The sequence below is a fragment of the Aythya ferina genome (genome assembly GCF_964211825.1).
Source record: "Aythya ferina genome assembly, chromosome: 1".
Classification (NCBI taxonomy): Eukaryota; Metazoa; Chordata; class Aves; order Anseriformes; family Anatidae; genus Aythya; species Aythya ferina.
This window is the reverse complement of record NC_140296.1, coordinates 52,684,580-52,702,210: the sequence shown is the minus strand read 5'-3', so window position 1 is coordinate 52,702,210 and position 17,631 is coordinate 52,684,580. Positions and strand designations below refer to the sequence as shown.

Sequence of the window (17,631 nt, the reverse complement as noted above, 5' to 3'; positions counted from 1 at the left end):
GGAGTCAGTATTGGGGCCAGTATTCACATATTTGTCAGTGACATGGACTGTGGGACTGAGTGTGCCCTCTGCAAGTTTGCAGGTTATGCCAAGCTGTGTGGTGTGGATGACATGCTGGAGGATGGGATGCCATCCAGAAGAACAGAGAGGTGGGCCTGAGAAAAACTCATGAAGTTCAACAAGGCCAAGTGCAAGGTTCTGCATCTGAGGTGGGACAATCCCAAGTACAAACATAGTCTGGGCAGAGAATGGATTGAAAGCAGCCCTGATAGGAAGGACCTGTGTGTGTTGGTTGATATGAAGCTCGACATGAGCTGGCAATGTGCACTTGCTGCCCAGAAAGCCAACCTTATTGTGGGCTGCATCAAAAGAAGCATGGCCAGCAGGTTGTGGAATAATTGCTAGAGGTGACTTATTGAGGCTAAATGTATGTCCACATCTTAAGAGAAAGTTCAACATTGAGGAAACTTCCAGGGTGAGGTGCATCAGATATTTGAGCAATCTCTTCCATGACAGTCCCCTTGGTGACATAACCTGCAACCTTAGGTATTGATAATAGCAAGGGAGCTTGGTGTCCTGACTCTAAGAGAGAGAGTACAGGGGGTGGAGTAGAGTGAAGACACTGTGGCCAGGCTCTTTGTTATCACTGTAGGCATGGGGAACCTGATAGTACTATGGAACTGATAGACTGCATGGCCAGCCCTGAGTCTAACTGATAACCAGATCATGTCCTCTGGGTGAACTGGGTGAACTTTGCTCATTACAATCTTATTATAATGCCAAAACACATCACAAAGGCTACCCGCCTCCAAGGTGAGACCACCCCTCACTGAGCATGCACTCTGAATTTCTCTGAGCCTATACAGAATCACACAGAATCAGAATTGTCTAGGTTGAAAGAGACCTCCTTTAAAACAAAAGCAAGAAAAAATTATACCAACCACAACAAAGACGGGTATGACTCAAGCTCCACCTAAAACTAATAAAATAGTATAAAAAATGGCTCAAAAGGAGAAAATGTCAGGAAAGAAACCATTACAGACAAGTTGGAAGGAGATTGCTGAATTCTGGGATCAATCAATGGGCTGAGCCTCTCATCCCCCCCCTTCTCCCCTGCCCCCTGCAAAGGGATGACTATGGGGTGAGATTTAAACTATTGGTTATTCCGAGTGGTTCCCCGGGAAACTTAGCATTCTCTATAGAGTTGTTTCATAAGTTAGCACATGTGTAGTTGGTTGTGTTTGTCATATTCTTGGTATTTGCATGTGCTTTGCAGACAGTGTGAATCCAGTATCACTGTGAATCCAAAAGAACCTGTAATCCTGTTGCTTCAATAAACCACACCAGTCATTTATTAGACAGAAAGTGTATTTCACTATTTGTGCATCTGTGATCATGATAATTCAATATAATTAATGCAACCAGACTTACAGTACTGCAATATTGTGCTATTTGTGCATCCATGATCCTGATGATTTAATATATTGAATGGGACCAGACCTATATTGCCAAATTGGGCATCACTGAGAATTTAAGCCCAGCCACACCCAGCCCCTCTAATATCCAAGTAAAAGCTGGAACGCAAGGGGGTTTAGGTCCTGCAAAAGTTCCTTACCCCTTAATGACAGGATGAGGGATGTGACTTGTGAGAGCATCTATCTGCTCTACTCTCTTAAGACCCTACCTGGAATTCTGCATTCTGCTCTGGGGTCTACAGCGAAGACAGACTTGGAAATATTAGAATAAGTCCAGAGGAGTGCCACAAGGATGATCAGAGGGCTGGACCATCTCTCCTATGAAAACAGGCTGAGGGAGTTGGGATTGTTCACTCAGGAGAAGGAAGGCTCTGGGGAGACCTTATAGCAGCCTTCCAGTTCCTAAAGGGAATTACAAGAAAGCTGGGGAAGAATTCTTTGTCAGGGATTGAAGTATTAGGATAAGTGGGAATGGCTTTAAATTAAAAGAGACTAAGTTTAGAAAAGATACAAGGAAGAAAATCTTTTCTCAGAGAGTGGTGAGGCACTGGAAGAGGTTTCCCAGAGAAGCTGTGGATGCCTTATCTCTAGAAGTGTTCAAGGTCAGGTTGGATGGAGTTTTGGGCGACCTGGTCTAGTGGGAGGTGTCCCTGCCCATGGCAGGGCAGGATAGCACTAGATGATCTTTGAGGCCCCTTCCAGCCCAAACCATTCTATGATTCTATGATACAGTGATCCCAACAGTCATAAAAATTCTTCTTTTCAGATCCATAATACATTATTATAAACTACATTAAAAAAAAAAAAGGGGGGGGTTTACAAATAATAACAAATATGATTCAGTGAAATAATGTTAGAACTCCTGCTAAAGTCAGAATGTGTTTTCTCAGGAAAATACAAGCTCCTATGAAGTCAGTTAAATGATGCTTACTGACTTCAGAAAGAACCTGATCAGAATTTATTCAAAATGTAACAGGTATTAGCCATAGTACTGTAATATTCTGTAATTGACCAGACTTTCTATAAATGAGCAGTGTATCTTGATTTGTTTTTGCATATCTCAGATACACAGTAAAAAAATTAAAAAAAAAAAAATCATGAAAACAAAGTCCTAAATTCCCATCAGACACTGTTGAAGTGGTTGTTTTATTTCCATCCCACATACTAGCTGAATGACTTTAACCACAGCTGTAGAAACAGCCTGATTATTATCTCCCTACAGTTTTCCCTCATCTATCCAAACTAAAGAGTCTTTGGACCAGAGTGAAACAGCCTTATAATAAGTAAAGATGGGAGACAATGTACTTGGGCACAAGCTGCTTGGGCATAGCCTTCTATGATGAGACGACTAGCTGGGTAGATGAGGGGAGAGCAGTGGATTTGGTGTACCTTGAGGTAGATCTTGAGCAAGGCCTTGAACAAGGTTTTTGATGCTGTCTCCCATAATATCCTCATAGACAAGCTCAGGAATGTGGCCTAGATGTGTGGACAGTGAGGTGGATTGGCAATTGTCAGGATGGCAGGGCTCAGAGGGTTATGCTTAGAGGTGCAGAATCCAGTTTTAGGCTAGTGGCGTCCCCAGGGTGCAGAAATGGGTGCAGCGTTGTTCAGCTTACTCACCAACGAGCTTGACAATGGAATGGAGTGCACCCTCAGCCAGTTTGCTGACGACACAAAGCTCAGAGGAGTGGCTGATTCCCCAGAGGGCTGTTGTGCCATTCAGGGGGACCTCGACAGGCTGGAGGAACGGGCTGAGAGGAGCCTCATCAAGTTCAACAAGGGCAAGTGCAGGATCCTGAATGTAGGGAGGAATAACCCCAAGCACCAGTACAAGTGGGGATGGGGGGGGCAGGGGGTGACCTGCTGGAGGGCAGCTTTGCAGAGAGAGATCTGGGAGTCCTGGTGGACAGGAATCCTGGTGGACAGCAGTCTGGCCATGAGTCTGCAATGTGCCCTTGTGGCCAAGGAGGCCATTGGTATCCTGGGGTGCATTTGCAAGAGTGTTGCCAGCAGGTCAAGATCCTCCCCCTCTACTCAGCCCTGGTGAGGCCACACCTGGGGTATTGTGTCCATTCCTGGGCTCCTCACTACTACAGAGACATAGCACTACTGGAGTGAGTTCAAAGGAAGGCTAAGATGATTAGAGGACTGGAGCACCTGTCGTATCAGGACAGGCTGAGAGAACTGGGCCTATTTACCCTGGAAAAGAGAAAACTGAGGGGAGACCTCATCAGTGTGTATAAATATCTGAGGGGACGATGTTGAAAGGATGGAGACAGTCTCTTTTCAATTGTGCCCAGCTAGAGGACAAGAGGCAACAGGCACAAACTGAAGCACAGGAAGTTCTGGCTCAATATAAGGAGGCACTTCTTTACTGTGAGGGAGACAGAGCACTGGGACAGATTGCCCAGAGAGGTAGTGGATTTTCCTTCTCTGGAGATATTCAAAACTCACCTGGATGCCATCCTGCTCAATGTGTTCTAGGTGATCCATCTCAGCATGGGGGTTGGACTAGATCTTCAGAGGTCCCTTCCAACCTTGGCCATTCTCTGATTCTACACTGCTTTTTGAAGGACTAACCTTAATCAGTTTTCCACTGGCTCATTTGAAGGTACTGGATTAGTAAATAACATGAGTGTAATCATATTACATAATACATCAATAAAGTCATCATAGGTTAATATTAACTGGAAGGCTATTGTTATCTCATCCTTCCTTGCCACAGTAAAACTGCCATAAATCTCTTCTCTCTCTCTTACCCTTGTCTTTCAGGAACTGAAAGTCTTTTGAAGAGAAGGATTTACTGTAATCAGTACATTCCTGTGAAAAATGTACATTTCACTAAATCAGTATTTTATTTCAGAAAGAAGACACATATTGTCAACATATATGAAGTTCAAAGATTTTTTCTGTATGCATGTTACAAATGTTGGCACAGAAATACAAATGATATAAATTACTGAAACATAAACAAAAAAAGCCACAGTGATACCCAAGTTCCAGTGATTTCCATGATAAAATCTCACTTGTGGACTATGTACAGCCCACCACCAGTCTATGAAGTTTGAGCAGGTAAATCCATTGAATGTATAGACATGAAGTCATGAAAGAACAAAGCAATTCCATTTGAAGTATCATGTGAAAACTGAGATAAATTAAAAGATAACTTCCTTGCATCTTATTTTACTAAAAGGTATACTGACATGTTCATATTATCCATCTGGAAAAACAAATGATGATATTTTCCACTCCTGCTGTACTCTGTGCTGGTGTCACTCTGAGCAGTGCTTACAGTTTTGGGTGATACAGTGTAAGAAAGATATAAAACTATTAGAGAGTGTCCAAAGGAGGGCAACAAAGTTGAAAAGAAGCCAAAGATGTTCTGGAGGGGAAGATTTATGAGGAGCAGCTAAGTCATGTGGTTTGTTCAGCCCAGAGCATGCTGAGGGGAGGCCTCATGGCAGCCTGCAGCTTCCTCACTGTGGTGGTTTTACTCAGGTGGGCAGCCGAGCTCCACCACTACCACTCTCTTACTCCCTCTCTCCTCAAAGAGGAAGGGGGAGAAAATACAACCCAGAGAATTCAAGGTATGAGATGAGTAAGGTGTAATTAAAGGTAAGGGAATGGGAAGAAAAGAAACAAAAGAAACAAGTCCGCGCAGAAGCACAGAGAGCATATTCTCTACTACAGAGAGTATATTCTCTACTTCCATCAACGAGCGATGTTTGGCCATGTCCTGGGAAGCAGGGCTTCAAAACATATAGTGGTTGTTCAGGAGGAACATCCCCCTACCCCATGAGAGCCCCTCTTTTATTGCTGAGTGTGACATCAGGTGTTATGGAATATCCCTTTGGTTGGTTTAGGTCAGCTGCCCTGGCGATGTCCCCTCCCCATCACTTGCCCACTCCCAGCCTGCTGGCTCTTGGGGGCTTGGAAGGAGTCCTGATGCTGTGCCAGCACTATGCAGCAATAGACACAACACTGGAGTGATATCAGTGCTGTTCCAGCTACGAGTGCAGAGCACAGCACAGTGTGGGCTGCTGCAGGGAAAAGGTGACTCCATCCCAGACAGACCCAACACACTCACGAGGGGAGCGGAGGGGCAGGATCTGAGCTCTGCTTTCTGGGGACAGTGACACGACCTGAGGGAATGGTATGGACCTGAGACAGGAGAGGGTCAGGCTGGATGTTAGGAAAAAGTTCTTCACCCAGAGGGAGGTCGGGCCCTGAACAGGCTCCCCAGGGAAGAGGCACCGAGCCTGCTGGAGTTCAGGAAGTGTTTGGACAGTGCTCTCGGTCATATGGTCTGATTTTTGGGTGGTCCTGTGTGGAGCCAGGAGTTGGACTGCATGATCCTTGTGGGTCCCTACAAACTCAGGATATTGTATGATTCTGTGATTTCAGTTTTGAATTGCTTCCTATTTAAAGAGTATCAACTCTCCCACTTGAACACAACCATTTGTCAGGAGTCAACATCTGTACATATTGTGTAATGAATTTAACTTGATTAATGGATTAAAGCTGAGCTGTCAAGTTGGATCATTACTTCAAAAACAAATAAAGGGAAGGGTTATGTAAAATTTGTTGAGGGAATTCACACAGAGGCTGAAATAAAGTCAGCTAATGCAAAATCTTGTACATTTCAACAGTGCATTTTCTGGTATTGATATGTTATACTCAGTAGGAAGATTAAATTATGACGAACTACCACAAATGCAAACAAAAAAGCACAATTACTTTTCAAAGGCTCTAAGTTATCAAAAAGCATTTAACAAGTATACTCACTAGTCTAAAACACAGTGCATCAGAGCAGTGTAATTATTACAAATTACCTGCATTAATAACATGAGGTTATATTTTACTCTATAAAAATACCACTAATTCTGAAGTTACCAGAAAATTGGAGTCTTTTACTGCACATATTATTTCACTGCAACCCATATCTTAATATTAATATTCACAGTTACCAGTAAAGAGACAAACTTTCCAGCAAAGTACCAAGATATATTGCTTCCTTATTCATTCTTCTACATTTCCTGAGGAAAAGGAATAAGCTAATAGTTACTATAACTATTTATCTGGACAGAGAATGGCCTGAAGGCTTTCTGCAGCAGAAGGAAAGTAGCCAGTGCTACTCTTACAGAAGAGTTACCGTTAGTGTTCAACCACCTGTCTCTTGAACAAATTCAGCCTTACTACTCCTCAGTTTTTAGTAGCTTTCCAAAAAACTGCTTCCTGCTTTATGCTTTCCAAAATAGATCACGGAGGATACACTCTATCACGTCCTTTGTGTTCTGAGTTCTCCTTGTGAAGGTTATAGCTCTTTAGGAACTCTTTTTGGAGTAGTCAGAGAAATACATAAAATTATATTGTTTGGTCAAGGTATGATGTAGCTTGTGTATCATATGAACTACTTTTAAATTAATGGGCTATATAAGAATAAAGTTGGCATCCTGAAGATATTCACTTTATGTGGTACTGGAGCAGTAAAAGGTTAATTTATCAATCTGGAAAATAGTGGGGTTCCAATTAACAGGGCAGAAAAGAATGCTCACTCCTTTCTATGGACTCATTCACTTCTAAATTTTCCTTCACATCAGCTGGTGTACCCTTCAGGCTGTTTCATTGGTCAGAGAGGGGAAAATAGAACAACCTAAATTCAGGTCTTACAGATATGTAGACAACCTTGGGCTGTTTGAGCCAACAAGTTACATACTGAATGAAGAAATAATACAGTTTGCTTGTTTCACCAGACTGGCAGTTACAGATACAGTCCTTGCTCAGAACTGACATGACAGTGACTACTATGCCGACACCCACAGTGGACTATAAAATTGATTCTGAATGGTAATCCATTTACATGAGGGTAAAAACGCTTTTGTGTGAAAGTATGTTTTTGCCTGGAATTAATGGAGAAGTCACAGTGGGTGTTACAGTGGGGCAATGCACCCTCTTCTTGCATTTCAAAATGGAATGAATTGTTCCGTAAGATCCCTCATCTTTCTGATCCTCCTCCACCATCATCTTTTAAACATTCTCTCAAAGATAACCCATCAACTATCAACAGAATTATTAGACAGGGAATAAACAAAGTCAACTACTGAAGAATTTCATAAGGTTAAAATGACATTAAATGCCATTAGGTTAAAATGCAGTTCAATCCCATCAACATACAAGAACTATTGTTAAATATCAGTTCTTCTAGCTAAACAATAAATGGTTAATCATACTCATTCCATAAAACACAATGTAAAATCTGAATAAGAGCATTTCACATTAACAGTGGGGGATTAAGAAGAATACTGTTGTGTATTAAAATAAAACCTGAAACCCTACTTAGGCATAAAGGTGCTCTCCCTTTACTGAAGTAACAGAGAATGCAGATTAGACTTTAAAACAATGTAACAGATGGCAAACATCATAACAGAGATTTTAGTGTTTTCACTATCTGGTGAATATCATTAATCATAAATCTTTGAGTCCCAAGACACTCAGAAATCTACTGAGAAGCCCTTCACCACACTGCTTCCATGATGGTTTGGACCACAGTACTGCTTCATTTTTGGAGCTGAGGATGGTGAAAGGGGTAGAAATAGCAGAACAGATTGGCCAAAAAACACAAGAACAGATTCACTGTGTTATGTGACACCATGTGACACCATCAATTTATGACTGGAAGTGTAACTTTCGGAGTTATCTACTTATTAGTTTTTGTCTTCCTTTTTTAATTAGACAATAAATATTTAAGGAAAGTGACCTGTGACATGTGCAAAAGATGCTAGTGGATGATATTCCTACTACTTTAATATGACTTGCTTTCTGAAACAAAGATATTGTTCTTCCAATATGATGGGATAAAGATGCATTCAAAAACACTAGACAACAAGTTAAATATCTGTGACAGAAGCACTGAAATATTTTGAAGTAAATCATAAGATTCAGATTGGACTTTGCAAATAGAAAACCCTAAAAAAACATTTTTGGATAAGCCATTTTCCAAAAGTCAGGTCATTAAACAATTATTGCTAATCAGAATGCTTTAACCTATATAATTTGTATACATATATTCTTAAATCTGCATCTATATGAGTTAAAATATGGATTAAGTTTATGTTTTATGATTAAAGATCTCTATTGTTTAGATGTTCAATAATCATCTAGAGTCTCTTCTTTTCATGTTTGACATTCTGCGTGGTTGTATATCATTTCCACATCAGACTGTAAATTCTCATTCTTCAGATTAAAATTTTACAGTGAATCTATCTCAGTCTAGTGTTGTGATGATTCATTTAAACCCTACCTACGTAATGACAGATGGATTTTTTTACATGTATAATAAACACAGATCTAGGTAAATGCAGTCAATTTGTCACATTTACTTTTGCTGCCTAAAATTTTCATGTCCCAGTCAAGCACCTTGAATGAACATTACCTCAGTGAAATCATGTGTTACAGTATAGCTAAGATTTGTACTCAGCCTAGTTATTTTGTTCAGTGAACAGTAACTGGTCAATTTCAGTACTTCTAGGATAGGAATGAGAATGGCTGATGAAGCACTTGAGAAAAACAGCTGTACAAATGGCTGATACCTTTATCATTGTTGCCATTGTACTGGAGAAGGGAAGGGGAAGGGGAAGGGGAAGGGGAAGGGGAAGGGGAAGGGGAAGGGGAAGGGGAAGGGGAAGGGGAAGGGGAAGGGGAAGGGGAAGGGGAAGGGGAAGGGGAAGGGGAAGGGGAAGGGGAAGGGGAAGGGGAAGGGGAAGGGGAAGGGGAAGGGGAAGGGGAAGGGGAAGGGGAAGGGGAAGGGAGTGAACCATACTGAAGTAAGTGAAAGAGGAGAAAAAGTGTCTGCAACCTGAGAATGTAGTACACAATCATATAAGAGACATAGATTAGTTTGTGTGTATCATTGTACCCTCTTTTTATATGGAGGTCAAAACATAAAGCCTTTTCCAACTTATCGCGCTATTGCATAAACTGAACAAGACTATAACTTTCAATGAATTAAGTAGTCATAGAAATCAAACATTTTGGAGACTTCTTTCCTCAGACAGGGTGAATATCAGATGAGACAAAATTCAAACAAGAGACAAGATTTGCCTGTATATAAAATAAGCACAAAGCATAATTTTACATATATGAGCCCTGAACATGGCTGTAACTTAAAAATAAAATAAAATAAAATAAAGTTAGGCGATAGCTGCACTGAATTTTAAAAAGATGAAGAAGAAAGGCAAAGCAGTGGTACAGCACTTTTCAAAAAATTAGTGGTCTTGGTGTAAGTCCTATGAGAATTTTAATAAAACATATTGAGTACCTCAGAGGAGTGATAGCAGGATTAGCTCTTCCTTGCTATAGCTATTTGAAAATAGGTTCAAATCAATATATAAATAATAAGTATTTGTCATTAATACCTCTTGAATTCGGAAGGTTTGTTTGTTTGTTTTGTTTTGTTTTGTTTGTTTGTTTGTTTTTTGTGGAGGTAATTCATTGTGACACATGAAATAGTCCTGTGGGAATTGCTTGGTTAGGGTAAAATAAAACTATCAAATGCAGTGTCAAGACTTTATACTACTGTTCATTTTATACATTTAAAGTGCACTATCACTTGTACCATTGCTCCAAAGGACAGCATCAATTTGCTATATTTTAAAGCTACTTGCAAAGAACGAAGCAGTCAGAGCAATTGTAGGACTTTGAAACACCGAATGACTGTTAGATATAAAAACAAATTTTCAAAATACAACATATTTTAAGCGTTGGTGTAATGCTATGGCTATCATTTCTGAGTCATAAATAGAAAATTTCTTCATTAGTCTTCCAAAGTCTAAAGCCTGTCAGCACAAATTTGACACTCTGCAACACTAAGTGAAGACCCTTCTTACGTCTGTAACACTGAATGGAAAAATAAGTCATCTTCAACTTCAGGGGCTGTTAACATACATGTATGTGGTTTAGTAACATACACATTTTAACTGGATTCATTATGCACATGGAAAGTTTACTTTATATTCTTTTGGTACATGCAGGCATATAGATGGTGTTATTTTTTTCCTTACCAAAGAAATTTTTCATAGTCTTTTGCTTCTGGTCAACTTTTCATTTTTTTCATAATCAGCCGGGAAAGAAAAGGAGATTGCTACGTATTTCATATTATAGTAAAGTCTGGGGGCCTTATACAAAGCCAACTCTCCCCTTTGTTAGCTATTCCAAAGATGTTCACAAAGGGGAACGATCCTGTTTCCAATAAATTCATAATCTAAATAAGCTGATAAAGTATGATACAGAATTATCCCTTCTAAGCACATTATTTTTTATAGAGGTAAAAAATGTAAAGGCAGATGTGTATCTGCCTTTTCTGAGATCATGTCATTGTCTTCTGAATGTGTATGATTCTAAGATCTGGGAATAACAGAAAGGAAGGGGAAGATGTTTGCCAAGATAAAACTTTACATGTAGATATAAATATAGTAGTCAGACATCTATGGCTATTTGTATGCAATTAATATATATACATATATGTATTGGGATGTATAAAAAGCATCAGAACTAACAAACTACCTAACTAACTAACCATGGTAGACCATGCCTGATATTTAGTCATGTTTTACAAAAGCAGTAAGCAATACAGGCTGCATAAATCTAGCATTTCAATTTAGAAATAGGGAATTCAGGATCTGCCTTAGCTTGGAATCAGCAGCAGTCATCTGAAGCTAAGAAATTTCCACCAGATTAAATAGTGATGATATTTATTTCTTAATGTTTTCATTCTTGTTCCTCAGGAATCTTGAAAAGATATTTTTGTTTGCTTACTACAATAGGTTTATTTTACATTTTTTGGACTTTCAACTTAATTTTTAATTCCTAAAATCCTACTTGTATATCCCAGAGATGCAAAAGAATTATCTGAGCTTCAGTTTGTTATCTGAAGTATACCCTTAAGTGATTTCCCAAGATTTTCATGACCTATACTGTAACAAAATTTGTACTACATGGAATCTTTTAATAATTCACAACAGGCCACTCAAGCAACTAGTAATCAAGAAATATATAAAAGTCATAATATAAACCAGTATGGACTCATATTTTTGTTTACTAGGGTCTTAGAAAAGGTTTGAATGAAACAGCATTAAATGCAAATTTCAGCAAGCCTAATACATAGTTTATAATCCCAGAGATGCACGTAAAATAATGAGAATACAAAGTTTAATTAGCTATCTTTTTGACATTTTTAAAAGATTACATTAAATATATTAATATGAAGAAAAATAAAATGCAGAGTGTAAAAAAATGTGCAATTCATTCAATATTTTTGCAATGTTATACTTGTTTAATATCCCTAGTCATTTCTAAGACTATTTTACAGTTTGTCCATACGATTGAGTGTCATTATCAAATAGATATATCCAGTAGTCCAAAGTATATCTGCTTTTAAGTATTTGATCTCTAACTTCTTTTTTTGAGTTTACATGTGTATGTTCAAAAAAGCCACTCTCAGGAAATAAATGCCTCTTAACATTCCATCTAAAGAAACATCAGCAGGCCTTGAAAATATGTATAGTAGGTAGCAGTGCAACAGCATCTTAGGCTGAATGCAGACTTACCTGCTAATGCATGCCCAGAATGCTCGGAGTCTCGTTTCTCCAATTATTTAAATTGGAATTAGGCAAGCAAGTATGACTTCTCTGCGACTGAATTTCTAAATTGTCTCTTCACTATCAAGTCAAGAGGACCTATCCTCGGAAACCCAGAGCACACTCAAATTCAGTAAATATAGGTAAACTCAGGGATTAACAACAGCCTTTACTACTTATCTATTAGTACTGAATATTGAAAAATATAATTTTGATGATGGCAGGCATCTATTCCCATCATCTCTGCCTATATTTCTACACTTGAAAGAGAAGTAAGAGATGCACAATATAGCACCAGTTCAGAGAACCAGACAACTTACTTGTGCTTTAACCCAGTTGCTCATACTCATAATTCTATGTCGCTGAAATGCATAAACAAAGGTCTTACAAATATTCTTCTTACAAAATTCTTACAAAAGTGGTTCAGGAAAAAAATTAAAAAGTAAGCAAGGCAGAAAGAAGTGTAAGCAGTACTAATGGCACTGATGCTTAGTGGGCTACAGCACATTGATTCCAATAGTTTTCTAAGAAATTCAACTACCACAACTAAATCTTAGCTTTTTGCCATAGTTCCATTACAAATTAGAAACAATTTCTGTGCAAAACTTCCAAGTAATACTTTTCATGCTAAATCAGTAACTCACATAAACATGTCATTGTACTGACTTTTAATGGGCTAAAATACTGTGTTGAGGTCAGTCTACATAATGCAAATATGTAGATATTGCATATGCAAGTATGCAATGATGAAACTGATACTTATCATCATACCATTCTCATAGAAGCCTTGTAATTATAGTCCTATTCCTGTATATCTTGGAAACAAACAGACAACTTTTCCACACCTTTTTCAAGATAATTCAGTGGTATTTCTTAGTGGAAAATATGTCAAATTCACTCTTAAAATGTATGAAGGAAACAGAATCATGGACTTACAGTCTGTAATTTTCATTACTCTTTTTACTTCTCCAATTCCTGATCCTCCACAACCATCTTCGTCATCACAATCTCCACTGATTTCTTCATCCACACTTCCACCACTGCCTGTTTGTCGCAGATCCCAGTTATAATATTTAGGAAATGATTTGCTCTGCAATAGCTGAAGACAAGATACAGTGTATAAGTTAGCAATACAGATGGAAAACTTCAGTGAGCAGCCAAAGTTTCAGGTATGTCTCTCTGATATTTATATGCTTTAAAAGGAAAACTTTAGGTTCCACATAAAGGTAATTCTGATTTTTTGTTTCCTCTGGTTTGCAGTTAGGTTTAAAAGAGTGGTATCTGGACATGTATACCTCAGTTTTAATTTAAAAATGTGTAACATTTCTGTATCTATACTGCTAAATAAGAGAGGATAAGGCATTAATCCCTAGCCCCGAGGCCAAATCACATGGATAGAGACATGTCCTTCACACCTTCATACTAGTGTCCTTTAGAGCAGACAGACAGCATCCATGTTACATAGCAACTGGCCCTAGGTCTTTTCCAGACCCGTGAGGTGTCCACATTCTATGATTCTATCACTAGGAATGTGTGGGTTTTGTTCAGTCCTGTAGGGATTGGTAGGTCTTCCAGATCATTTAGGATTTTCATTAATAACCTGGAAGGCAGTATAAAACACAAACCATGCTGGTAAATCTTCCACTGCTATAAAAACTCGAGACCTACTAAGTAAAAAAGAGAAAAGTAAAAAAGTAAAAAAGTAAAAAAAGTAAAAAAGTGGCAAACTGTCTAATAAGGTACCTCATCTGGTAAGCCAGGCAATAGAATGAATTTTTAAATACATACTATAATAAAACAGACAAAAGTAAATTTGCAAGTCTAAATATTGTATTACATTCATATTAAAAGATAAAATATTCTGTTCTATGAAATAGTAGGCTATGAATTATCAAGACTAGTGTTCTAGCCAAAGGTTTTAATGGGATAGCTTTGAAGACAGAAATAGGAATACTAAATTAGATTAGGTATGTTATATTACTCCCAAATCCAGGTCTTGCTTCCTCTGTTCAGAAAGGATGGCACAGAATTGAGTTATACTGGGGTGTTTAAAAAAAGGGAATAAACAAAATAAAACAAACAAACAAAAATATGGTATTTTTAACCAATGTGAAAATAACAAATGAACCAAAAACTTTGATTTATTCTTTCAATTAAATCAAATGAATCCACTTTATCAATATTGTACATTAAAAATAAACCAAACAAGGGTTGTTCTATATCAAAATAATTTATTAACAGTTGTGGTCTTATATTATATATAATATATATATATTATATATATACATATGCATGTATTCTGGTTCAGACAGAGGTTTTAGTCTTAAAGCAGGAATTAATCCAGAAGTTCAACACCAGGATATGCAAGAGGTCAGAATAAGTAACCAAAAATGGCCCCTTCTCTCAAAAATGTATGAATCCATGTAACTAAATTTGGTTTAAATGGAAGACTGAATTCTTTTTTATTTCCAGTGCTTGTAGAAAGTTACAAGTGAGTTCATCTCTCATGAGTGATGAACACTGGAAGGTGAGGGAGCTTATGTTTACACTGTTGAAACTGATATGATACTGGTTCCCTTTCAACAAAAATCTAGTATCCCATTTACTTATCGTACACATCATACACCTTCAGCGGAAACATTGTTTTTTTATTAATTTAATTTTATTATTTTTTTTAACAATAACATCTTGATGATATTCTATTGCAGTCAATGTGAACTAAGCTCAGTCATAATATTGCTTCTCTTTCATTTATGTGCATACCTTAAACACCTGTGGAGGGAATCCCAAAGGAGACCAGCAGTAAATCCAATTTACCTAATCAAATCAAGCCTAGAATAATTATTTCTAGAAGCATGACTGTTTTGAACTCCTTCAGATGAGAAGGATAAACTATGCTAAAGTTTATTCCTCTGCTTAGTATTACATATGTAAATATTTAAAAGGACAACATTTCTCTTTAAAAAAAATACTCATGCCTCAGTCTTCTCTATTTTAAAAATCCCTCTTCATATCTGGGAGCACATTGTACAGCTAAAACCCCTCAATTCAGGTTCTCACATGATTTCTGTCATGAACAACTGATTTTCTTTCCAGTTATTACTAGATTTGAGTGAAGAGAGAGGCAAAAGCTTTGCTCTTGTCCCTTGATACACTTCCTACTAGCCTAGCTATGCACACTATCAATTTGGTTATTTCACAAAGTATTAATTTTTTTGGTCTCTGGGAAAAACAAACAAACAAATAAATAAACAACAACAACAACAAAAATGTGTCTTACTAACTTCTCACTGCAATTTAAGTCATCCTCCGAAAATTAAGTAAATGAGTCAGGCATATCTAAGATAACCAATGTAAGCAAAATTAAAGCCTAGCTTGTACTCCTTTCTGTCTAGGTAGTAGAAATAGCAGAACAAAGTCATATTACATATGATTAATGTGTAGAGACTAATGTTCTTTGCCCGTTTCACCCATCCATGAAGATAGCATAGCTACAAACAGAAATAAATGAGAAAAATAACAAGAGAAACTTAAATTTAAGAGGTAAAACAGGCCAACAACAATGGGGGGGGGGGGGGGGGGGAGGATGGGGAGAATCATCAGCAAAATGTCATTTAAAACATTTCTAAAGTTATTTTACGAGCATTTTTAGCATCTCTTCTATAGAGCCATTGATCTGCTTGGATTTTTTATTTCACTGTTCTTTACTGCTCACCTGTTTCATTGTATTTGTTTTAAGGTTATTGGTATAACCCCCTCCACTAGACAGAGCAAATATTTTGCAGCTAATTTGCTAATAATTTTACCTTGATTTCATTCTCATGTGAATTTTACACATTTCTCCCTCAGTAAGAGTGGATACGAATAGCCAGGACATCTACTTATTCCCTATTTCTACCCTATTGTGAGTGAGGAAATTGGTGATTTATCTAAAGAACCAATTTCAGTGAATGTAATTCAGTGGCTGATCAGGGGAGCTGGCTCACAGCAAGCAATACTGCTTCACACGGTGTTTTCTCTTACACACCAGAAGCATGATAAAATTACTTCTTCACAATATTTCCAAACCCCATCTGAGTGGATTCTGGTACAAGTGAGAAGAAGATGGGATCTTGGAATGAGATAGACTAATTCTTAGAACACAGCTACTTTGCTCTATTGGCAAGAAAAACAAATTCAGATATTGAAGATTTGACTGTATGATTCCTAAAATTTCACACTGTTGAGAAGGTATGCAGGGCAATTAAGACATCACATAAGGAATGCAGTTTTATTTGCATTCCACATTATACCAAAAGGTAGCTATTGCTAATTCAGTTAGAAATCAGCTATGGTCATTTGCCCTGGGAAGTCAAAGATATACAAAACTGCTGGTAACAGCAGATGTCCTTTTGCTCCTGGCTTAACAAAGTGCATGAAAGTCCTGTGAACTGACTAAGCATTCAATGAGTATTTCCTTGTTGTGACACACAGTACAAATCTTTGCCTTAAAGAAAACAAATAAACAAACAAACAAACAAACATGCTACATCTTCTTAATCATCTGTTTTATCTGTACCATTTGGTTGTATAAAAAATCAACAAATAAATTCAGTTCAATAGACTTATTCAGCTACTCCATACAAAGAACTGACTGAACTTTGTTCATCTTGATTTACTGGCTAACTAATTACATCCTTTTTAATTATTGCGTAAAGCTTCGGAAATAAATTAATTTCTACCAATTTTGACATTATAATTTAACCTCACATCCACTATTTTACAATTTGAATAAGCTCTATTGACAGATCAAAAGTATATTACATTCAGGTGAGGCACTGTGCATGTTTGTTACACAACAGTGGATAAAGTTATCTTGGATTATAGCCTGGTGGAATGTTAAGGAAGTTAGAGAATTAATTCCTCATTTTTGCCACTTCCCAAAGTGGAATTTCTTTCCCCAGATCTATGACATTTTCAGATAGCACTTATCCAGATCTTTGTAAAGAAAAATGAAATCAAGAAGCAAAGGAAATAATGTTTGCTTACATGAAATGGAAGATGACCTCCCAAGGAAAAAAAAAAAAGAAAAAGAAAAAGAAAAAGAGAGACCACTCATCTGAAAGCATCTACTTCGATGTTAGAATTTGGACTAATCCACTGGAACAATGATTATTAAAATATAGTATGAAAGATGCAGATGTGAGGAATGATAGCTCCTCCTAAGACACACTGTAGGAAAGTATTCCATAGTCCGGTTTAAAATATGTAGGGGAATAGCACAGGGCAGTCATGCCCAATTTGTATCACTCTGATTATTAAATAGTTTCTGAATAGAAAAGTAAGAAATAATATTACAGCAGGAAATAAGAAAGTCAGAAAACAGCAAAGAAAGTTGTTTCTGTTCAAGTATAATGCCAACATAATATTGTGCCAATTTGCAGGCTCTGTGCAGCTGAATTGTTCTGACAGGAATTCTGACTGCCACAGTTCAGTTACATGAATAAGCCATGAAGCTAATGAATGATTATAAAGTCTATTCT

At 37.7% G+C, this 17,631-nt stretch overlaps 1 protein-coding gene across 5 annotated transcripts in view; it reads right to left on the bottom strand.

The window, feature by feature from the left end:
* GPC5 (glypican 5) overlaps nucleotides 1-17,631 on the bottom strand; it is a 775,603-nt gene that overhangs the window by 354,197 nt on the left and 403,775 nt on the right. For 4 of the 5 annotated variants that reach the window (XR_014688693.1, XM_084506835.1, XM_084506837.1 and 1 more), the window contains exon 7: nucleotides 13,046-13,208. Coding sequence is in view for 4 of the 5 variants with exons in the window: in XM_084506835.1 (XP_084362961.1) it covers nucleotides 13,046-13,208 (163 nt within the window). In the remaining variant the exon portion in view is untranslated. Of the gene's footprint in view, nucleotides 1-4,258; nucleotides 4,296-13,045; nucleotides 13,209-17,631 lie in introns of those variants that run through there. The other variant, XM_084506838.1, reaches the window with a different exon arrangement.